The 9417-nt window shown below is 39.5% G+C and overlaps 1 protein-coding gene across 2 annotated transcripts; it reads left to right on the top strand.

Annotated features, from left to right (window-relative positions):
* The first annotated feature begins 4125 nt into the window (after nucleotides 1-4125).
* On the top strand, nucleotides 4126-8449 carry LOC133391043 (homeotic protein proboscipedia-like). 2 transcript variants are annotated; one of them, XM_061640961.1, is made up of 4 exons: nucleotides 4126-4717; nucleotides 4840-4984; nucleotides 6443-6952; nucleotides 7038-8449. In XM_061640961.1, exons 3-4 carry the CDS (start codon nucleotides 6794-6796, stop codon nucleotides 8367-8369), a joined length of 1491 nt encoding a protein of 496 aa, XP_061496945.1. In that variant the 5' UTR covers nucleotides 4126-4717; nucleotides 4840-4984; nucleotides 6443-6793; the 3' UTR covers nucleotides 8370-8449. The 2 variants fall into 2 exon arrangements, with proteins under 2 accessions (XP_061496945.1, XP_061496946.1); XM_061640962.1 differs by lacking the exon at nucleotides 4126-4717 and having other exon boundaries at nucleotides 4823-4984; nucleotides 6792-6952.
* The last annotated feature ends 968 nt before the right edge of the window (nucleotides 8450-9417 follow it).

The raw sequence follows: 9417 nt of genomic DNA, 5'->3' as shown, positions 1-9417 counted from the left end.
CCTGATTATAGAATCAAGGCGTAGTTTGACAATTCTCGACAGAAGCTTGTAGTCCGTGTTAAGCAGGGATATGGGCCGAAAACAGGAAACGGCGCCCGTACTTCCTCTTTTCCCCACGAGAACTATGACACCGTCAACAAAGTCCCGTGGAAACCCACCTTCAAGAGCCTCGTTCAAAATGAGATGTAATTCCCTATGGATTATTCCGTATGCACGAAAATAAAATTCCTTAGGGATACCATCAGGACCGGGAGACTTTCGCGACGCAGATTTTTTAATTGCATCCATTATGTCATCAGGTGTGATCTCACCCATGCAATTATTATTGGTATCACAATCCTCTGGAATGATTCGACTGCTGGTAAACGTGTCGTCCGTAGCTAAATCTTCGTCAGAGTATAGTTGTGTGTAGTATGTGTGAATGTGTTGTCTGATGTCTCCTTCTTGATCAATCACTCTGCCATCTTCAGACAAAAGTTTGTCAATTACGGTACGAGTTCGCCTGCGTTCCTCAAGTTGAAACGTAGACACACTCTCGCCAGCAACGCGTGTCTCGTTAATTTGTGTGTATTCTTCAGAGAAGCGTCTTTGAAGAGACAAGATTTTACCCTTGACTCTGTTAATGTTGCTAAGCTCCACAGGGTTTGTTATGTAATTATTGTAAGAGTTTTTTAAAACTCTATGCAGCATGTCCATACGCAAGCGAAACGAGGAGTATTTTTGATTCGTCTTCCAGCGGAAAAACGATTTAATTTTTGGTTTGGCGAATTGAATCCACCAATCCATCCAGCAGCTGAAGTTCCTTCTTTGTCTTGTCCATACATTCCACTTGCATCTGAACTCCTGCATATTTTCCTGTGTTAGAATATGAGGCCTTAGCTGCCAGTATCCATTGCTTCGTGATCTTGAGCAAATGTTTACTGGAAGGCTAACTCGAACCGTCAGAGCTTTATGATCAGAAAAGGCTAGTACGTGTAAGTCAGTCGTGCGTAAGTGTGTCTTGAGTGTAGATGATACGTAGCATCGATCGATGCGAGAACCCGAGCCGCGTGCGATGTGGGAAAACTCCACTAAGTTACCTTTGAGAGCCTCCCAACTATCACACATCCCCATACCGTTTACAGCGTTTCTCAGAGCAAGGCTGATATTTCGCTCACCCGTTGCGTCCTTTTGATTCAACACACAGTTAAAATCCCCTGCAAGAACGACATGCTGACATGCATTTCGCAGGTAGTACGCTAGGGTACGATTGAAAAACTCCTCCCGCTCTGACCAACGCTGACTTCCAGAAGGAGCATAAACGTTACAGAGTGTAGTAGTATTCTCAAGACGAAGGCAGATTATACGAGAGTCTAAACTGCGCTCGACGTGAGAATATTTGAGGTGTTCCCGTAAAGCTATCGCCGTTCCACGTTTATCAACATTCACATTCGAGAGCACTTTGTACCCAGGAAGCGAAATGTTGCCATCATACACTTCTTGTAAGAAAATAACATCTGCGTCAATTGATCGAACAAATGAACGCATCGTATTTATTTTTGTCGTGTTTGAGATGGTGTTTAGATTAATAGAAACTAACAAAAAACTTTCGTATCGATTCATCTCTAATATTTTTCTATCCATCAGTGTGTGTATTAGTAAGTGTAATTGTCTTTGCATTTTTCGGTGGTCGGCCAGGTTTACGCCTGACTATTCCCTCGATCGATGCATTAGACGTGTCACTGTCTGTGTCGTCTACGTTTCTGCGCTTACCTTTAGTATCAGGGTCAGGATTGGTGGTGGGAGGTGTGGGAGAGGGATCTCGAGGAATTTTGAACACAGGTACAACAAGTGCCGTAGTGTACTCGTATTCCTTCCCCTGTGCTGATGATGTCGATGCTGTCGGTGCGCTGCTTGCTTCCGTCGGAGCCACCGTCAGAGCCCTCGGTGCTGTGGTCGGTTCCGTTGGTGCTACGGTCGGAGCCTTCGGTGCTACAGTCGGAGCCTTCGGTGACACGGTCGGAGCCTTCGGTGCTACCGTCGGGGCCTTCGGTGTCGCTGTCGAGGCCTTCGGTGCTATGGTTTTGCTAGCATGCGGAGCAGCCGCATCTTTTAGCGTTTTTGCCGGAGCCTTCGATGGTGTATTGTTTCTGGATGCTGATGCTGGTGCTGTTGCTTTTGTCACTCCGGCATATGACGCGCCTTGCTTAGCGAGGCTGCGCTTGCTCTGCATGCATCCCATACCAGTATGTTCGGGCATTAGGCAATACCGGCAGTATGGATTTTGCCCATTGTAAGTGACAGTGGTGCGCTCGTCTGCGATGGTCATTGTTGGTCCGATTTGGATTGCCGGTGATCTAAGGATGATCTTTACCGCGATAATCCCGGTTTTTTTCCCCGGCACTTTACTATCCGGACCGTACTCCGTCTCGGTGATCGAAACTACCTTGCCGAAACAACACATCGCTGCTTCTATTTCAGCTCCCGTGACATACGGTGGAAGCTCGTGCAGCCGCACTTCCGTTGCACCGTCTTCCAGTAGAATTGGTAGCGGATAGGATGTTCCGTCGATCGTTAGGGAATGCTTCCCCTGGTGTTGTGCAACGATCAGCTCCGCTTGTTGCATCGTTTCCGTCTCAACGTAAACGATTGCCGTCGAGGTGCACAATTGAATTCTTGTGACGACCTCTCCGGCTTTGAGTGTATCGACTATAAAGTCAATCACCTCTGAGCGGGAAGGGCGTCTCGGAATCCCCTCGTACACTAATTTAAAAGTGTTTGCCCTTGTGGGCCGTGGTTTCATTGTCTCCATGACAATTCGTTCGTTCGTTTAGTGTCGATAAGTACTCTTGCTGTTAGAAAAAACACGTCTGATCAATTCAGCAGTCAAGAGCCAACTGATAAACTATGATAAACGCGTCAAATTTTCGTTTGTGCGTGTGTATGACATTTTTCTATCGGATGACGATGGCGTCCAATTCGTTTTAGATTCGCTTGCTTTAATATTTGGCGTAAAAATAAGGAACATTTTGCGCGTCATTATTTTGTGAAAATTTTGTGTTTCTTTGTTGTATAAAAATACTTCCAGTGATAAGGATTGCAAACGTTATTTAATGAAGGACAGAGAAGAAAGCAAAGAAAAAGCCACATCACAGTCGATTTTAATCGGCTTGTTAAAAGTCCCTTAAACTGGTGCAGTCCCATTAAACATTGCGAGGATTGCGAGCGAAATCGTCTGCTCGAAATCTTATGGTATTTTAAAATAATATTAATTTTTTATTGATATATATATATATATATATATATATATATATATATATATATATATATATATATATATATATATATATATATATATATATATATATATATATATATATATATATATATATATATATATATATATGTCACTTGGGTTAGGTTGGGTTGAGAAGTGACATTTGTTCTAATTTTCAACCATAACGCCATTCCCGCCATGCAGATGACAGCGATTTGCGAGGGCGTGCGAAGGATCGCACGCCATACAAGTTCACAGTCTTAGAGCCCTTGCATTAAAGAGCTTGCTGGCCTTGGGCGTTTTTTCGCCCCTAGTTTTTGCAGTTATAATTATAGCACCCCGAGAGCAGGTATAACAGTCCAATTTGTAGTATACCAACCACCTGCATTTTAACATTTTATTTTGCAAAAATTCACAAAAATTAAAATAGTGATATTTTCGACGAACAACGCCACAAAAAAAAAATAAAAAAAAATAAAAAAAAAAAAAAAAAAATATATATATATATATATATATATATATATATATATATATATATATATATATATATATATATATATATATATATATATATATATATATATATATATATATATATATATATATATATATATATATATATATATATATATATATATATATATATATATATATATATATATATATATATATAGATATATATATATATATATATATTTTTGTTTTTTTTTGTGGTGTTGTTCGTCGAAAAGATCACTATTTTAATTTTTGTGAATTTTTGCAAAATAAAATGTTAAAATGCAGGTGTTTGGTATACTACAAATTGGACTGTTATACCTGCTTTCGTGGTGCTATAATTATAACTGCTAAAACTAGGGGCGAAACAAAGGCAAATTTTGTGTCATGTTATTTTATAAAAAAAAATCGATGTTATATATGTATAAAACGGCAACATGACCAACTATAACGATAGGACATCATCCTTTCCAAGCGAATCTAAAAGAAAACAACGAAAACTCCGCATCACAGTTGATTTTAAAGGCCTTTTTCTAAATTCTCTTAAAGTGGTGCAGTTTAAGGGAAGTTTAAGGCTCCAGTTTAAGGCCGCATTCGAGAGGAAGATGCTCAGAAGGATACTTGGCCCCGTATGTGTGGAAGGACAATGGAGGAGCCGCTATAATGACGAGCTATACGAGATGTACGGCGACCTCACTGTCGTACAGCGTATAAAGCTCGCCAGGATCCGGTGGGCTGGCCATGTTATACGCATGGGAACGGACGACCCAGCCCGTAAAGTCTTTTTAAGCCCTCCACAAGGACAGAGGAGGCGTGGTAGGCCCAAATTGAGGTGGCAAGATGGCGTGGAAGCGTCCGCCATTAAGGCCGGGATAACGGACTGGCAGACGAAGGCGCGAGACCGTGAGCGGTTTCGGACACTCCTGAGGCAGGCCAAGACCGCAAAGCGGTTGTAGCGCCGGATAAGTAAGTAAATAAGCCATAAAAGTAGCAAATAACCATTCCCAAGCTGTTTAATACATAAATTAGTTGAATAAAACATATTTTTTCTTAAACCGTTATTTACCTTCTGATGCGTATGATGCAAGTTGCAGTCCAAGGGATACAAAAGTGACAACTCTACAGTATAACCGAACATGTCAACGCCTACTTCCGAACAATTCTATATCTCGCTGAAATGCCTGAACAAATCTACAACTCGCTGAACATGTCTATATAATCCTCGAAAACCCAGTAAGTATAAAATTGGTACATGATCAGCTATAACGATAGGACATTCATTTCCGTGTGAATCTAGAATAAAGTATCGAAAAGCCGCATCACAGTTGATTTTCAAGAATTTTATCTAGATTCCCGTAAAATGGTGCCGTTTAACACTAGAACCGCCGATGGGACTTTTTTGTCCCATCGCACTCGAAAAAGGTGTGTTATTCCGCTTGCCGTCGTGACAAACCATTGAAATTTTCTGACTTTTATTTATTTTGAACGATCTTTCGAATGCGCTAATAAAAATAATTGTATCCCATATGGTTCTTTAAAAAAATCATTTTTATCCTAGAACCGCCATATGGGACATTTTTGTCCCATAGGCAAAATACGTAGTAGAGGCTGGTATATCTGCTGTCGACGAGTGACGGATGTGCTTCTGCAAGTTTGGCAGCACTGGGTAGAAAGTATACGTAGACAGTACTCCGTGAAAAGTGCTAGTAGAAGATGGCCTGTTCATTCATTTTTTTCTTATTCTGGATTTGGCGGGAATCAATGATTGGGTTTTGTGCAAAGAACTTACATCAGAAAAGATATCTAGACGCGATTTTCTTATCAAGCTAGGCAAAGAACTTTCATGTTTCATGTGAGCCAGGTTCTGATGAAACAAAGATGTGTTTTAGATGATTGAAATAATTAATCTAGGTGTTCCTTTTGTTTTCGAAAAAAGCCTTGTCCTCTTCTTTTGACCATTTAGAGCTGTGTTGACATCGAATTTTTGTAATGTTTCTAAAGCGAGTCATATACGTTTTCCTATACCCAAACAACTTTGAACATTAGACTTGTTTCATTATCATAAAAACCCTACTTATCAGTTGATTGTTTAAATAATTTATGGCTGTAAGCCTAGATTTACTGTTGTTCAACCCTGTAAGCAATAACTATCTATAATAAAATTATCATAAGGAGTTTATCACTAGAAGCTCTGTAATGTTATATTATTCTACAGAAAACTGGCTTTGATATATTTGGTATGCGGTTCATATGATCACAATTCAATTTTATCATTGATTGAGTTACGAATGAAGCTTCATTATACCTAATTATAATGTTTATTAATTATCTATCCACAAGAAACCCTTAGGTAATAATAAACATGTCCAAATATTTACACATAACTAATGGGACAAAATTGTCCCATCTGGCGGTTCTAGTGAGGTTGAAAAGCCCGGCGGTTCTAGTGTTAAGGGAAGTTTAAGTAAATTTGCTCGAATTCCCGGTCATTCGTGCTCGAAAATGTCAATTTTCAATTGACATTTTAGAGTTCTAAAATTGGGGTTTCGAGCTATTTCCCTTAAACTTCCCTTAAACTGTACCAGTTTAAGGGACTTTTAGAACAAGCCGTTTAAATTCGACTGTGGGGTGTATTTTTCGATGCTTTCTTCTCTTTCCTTTGGGAAATTACGTTTCCAATTCTTATTACAGGTTGTGTAGTCATTTTATACAAAAAACCATCGTATTGACACAAAATAACGCCGTACGAAATGTATCTTCTTTTTTCGCCAATTATTCAAACAAATTAATCTAAAACGAATTGGACGCCATCATCATCCTATAAAATAAGGTCATTCACACGCACAAACGAAATTTTGACACTTTTTACACGGTTTATCACACACAAATCCACATATTTTAGTATCTCGAGCAACATTCGAGCAGATTATGGTTAAACATTTAGAACAAATGTCACTTGGGTCGTCACGGCGAAAATTGAACAACAAGTCAAATAAATTGATGAGAATCTATCTTTAACATCCAATTGAAACTCTACCAGTTATGACACCGAATTCCACCATCGATATAAGCACTCCGACTGGTGGTGGTGGAAGCACGTGTGGCGGAACCAACGCAGTCAGTGCTGATTCAAGTGTAGCCTCCACGGATAGCATCGATGAGGAGGATGATGTACACGCCAAAGTTAAGAAAAAATCTGACGTAAGTATTTGTAAATGGAGAAAATTCAATACCGATGAACAATACACGATGAATCTCCTTTTTTTCGTTTCACTTCACCGGACAGGCGATAAAGAAAGAATCGGTTAGCTCAACTAAAGTTAGTAATAGCAATTCTTTCAAAAGCTACGATAACTCTGGCTACCCAAAAGATAATGGGCTGATATCTGGTCCCCCATCAGCAGCAATACCTATTCCGCACAGTCCAGTTTCTTCTTCAGCCATTTCTCCGACCAACAATATAAATAGCAACAATAACAACAGTAACAACAACAATAATCTTCAGTTATACTATAATCATCCCAATCATTCGTACGGAGTCATAAAACATAAATGTCCACCTGGACCAGTCATTGGCCATGAAATTGAAGGATCGCCTGCAACTACGGGACCTTCTGCTGGAGGAATTTATTTCAATAATAAGCAACAGGAATATTTTAGTAAAACGGAATGTGGGTTGCACTATCAACCATCATATCAGCATTATCAGAAAACAGTCGTGCCCCCTGGAGCAATTTATACCAATACCCAACACATACTCAATGATAGCTACCAGGGTGCACAGAAAATAGATTACAATCCCGCTCAGAGTTTAAAGGGTTTTAGCACTAAGCCCTTAGTACAAGATAATTCCCAAAAGTTGCACCACCAACAACAAATGCAAAATGATCCAACGTTCCAGTCACAGAATCAACCTTTTTATAACAGCTGCGATACAGGCCATAACGGCGCCGGCCAATATGTTCCAAGTGGACAGCATTACTATTCGAATGATTATGATCCACAGCACGAGTTTGGTGGTGGGACAGGCTACTATGAACATACCAAGATGAGTTTAGTTGGACAAAATCACTACTACGACAGCATGGGTTCCTTTCAACATAATACTGTAGCTTCTAACAATAACATGGAGTATCAAGGCAATGCACCGTACGCTGGTATTGATGCTGCACTACCAGGTGGAATAGGCAATGAATCCTGTGAATCCTATGCCTTCCATCAATCGTCCCACCTAGCTAGTGCATATTATGAACAACAACATCAACATCAACAGCACCAATCGCAGCAAAATCACCACCACCAGCACGCTTTTCAACATCACAGCATTCAGCAATTACAAGTTTTCCCTCATCAACAGCAAACGCATTCAAACCCTACCGGAGTATCTGGTGTGAATAACGCTACTGTAGCCAAGACAACAACCCATATCGAAAACCATCACGATATTACCACAGGCGAGCATTGCTCGTTCAACGGCTGTCCACCAGGTAGCAGCACTAGTACAACTCAATCAAAAGCAGCCGCTATGGTTAGCATGGACAATTCCAATTCGTCTGATTTCAATTTTCTCAGCAATCTAGCGAATGATTTCGCTCCAGAATATTATCAACTCAGCTAATTGTTAATTTAATTGTTTTCAATAGTCTCCTGATTTTAGTTCTTTTATGCTAGAAAATACACTTGATTTGCCGAGTCATATTCACAGTTCTTCTTTTTCCACGTACAGCAACCCGTCAATTATGCTTGGTGCTTTACCGGGGGTTCCAGGTGTTGCTCAAATACGACTGATACATCAATTTGCTGCTTTGATTGTTCTCGATATTTGTTATTGTACTTATTAAGTTTATCTATTTTATTCACAAATAGGAAAGGCTGTGACACAGTACACCTATGATTTTGATAAGTTAGGAATACAATTTTTGTATCGTAATGTCGTAAAAATAATAATGTCTTTGGTAGTTCTTGTCGATGCTGATTTGTAATTCATTTAACGACGAGGAAATTAATTTTTATTTTATTTTAAACGGTTGAGTCATTCGCTAAATGAAGTTAACATAATCTAAAACACAATAAACACGGCAATAAAAGGTCTTATGTGTTACATACCACATTATTATAAATAATATTTGACCCATTTTAGTAAGTAAATCTATTTTAAAGACCCAGTTAATCTGCCCTGGTTAATTCAGCTGATGTTGGCTAAAAATTTATCCAGATAGTACCACAATCTGTTGTACAGTATTTCTTGTTTCACCCTTTATATGAATAAATATTTAGGTTTTTATTCTAAAAACTTCCTGTACACATGTATTGTAAAATCTATGTGGCTAGAAGCCATTCTTGATCACGCGGAGTTGATATTACTTGTGGACCGGTTACAGGGCTAGCCACGTGTATTGGGGGCATATAAGAATTGCACTTCAATCGACCATTTTGTTTTTGAATCCTTTGTAACAGGTTTTTTTTCTTTGTGCTTATATTTTTTTTTTGGAAGAGCAAAACATGCGGGAACTCGAGCAAACCAGAGAGGCGTACGGACCGACACGAAAGTTTTACCAAGCGATAGCAGGTCACCGAAACAACGTTGTACCTAAGGTAACCTGCTGTCGCAACAAGGATGGAGATCTGGTTAGTAACCAGCCAGAGGTCCTCTCGCGGTGGGCTCA

Source organism: Anopheles gambiae, chromosome 2 (genome assembly GCF_943734735.2).
Source record: "Anopheles gambiae chromosome 2, idAnoGambNW_F1_1, whole genome shotgun sequence".
NCBI lineage: Eukaryota > Metazoa > Arthropoda > Insecta > Diptera > Culicidae > Anopheles > Anopheles gambiae.
The sequence above is the reverse complement of the archived record's forward strand: the minus strand, read 5'-3'. Positions and strand labels throughout refer to the sequence as shown.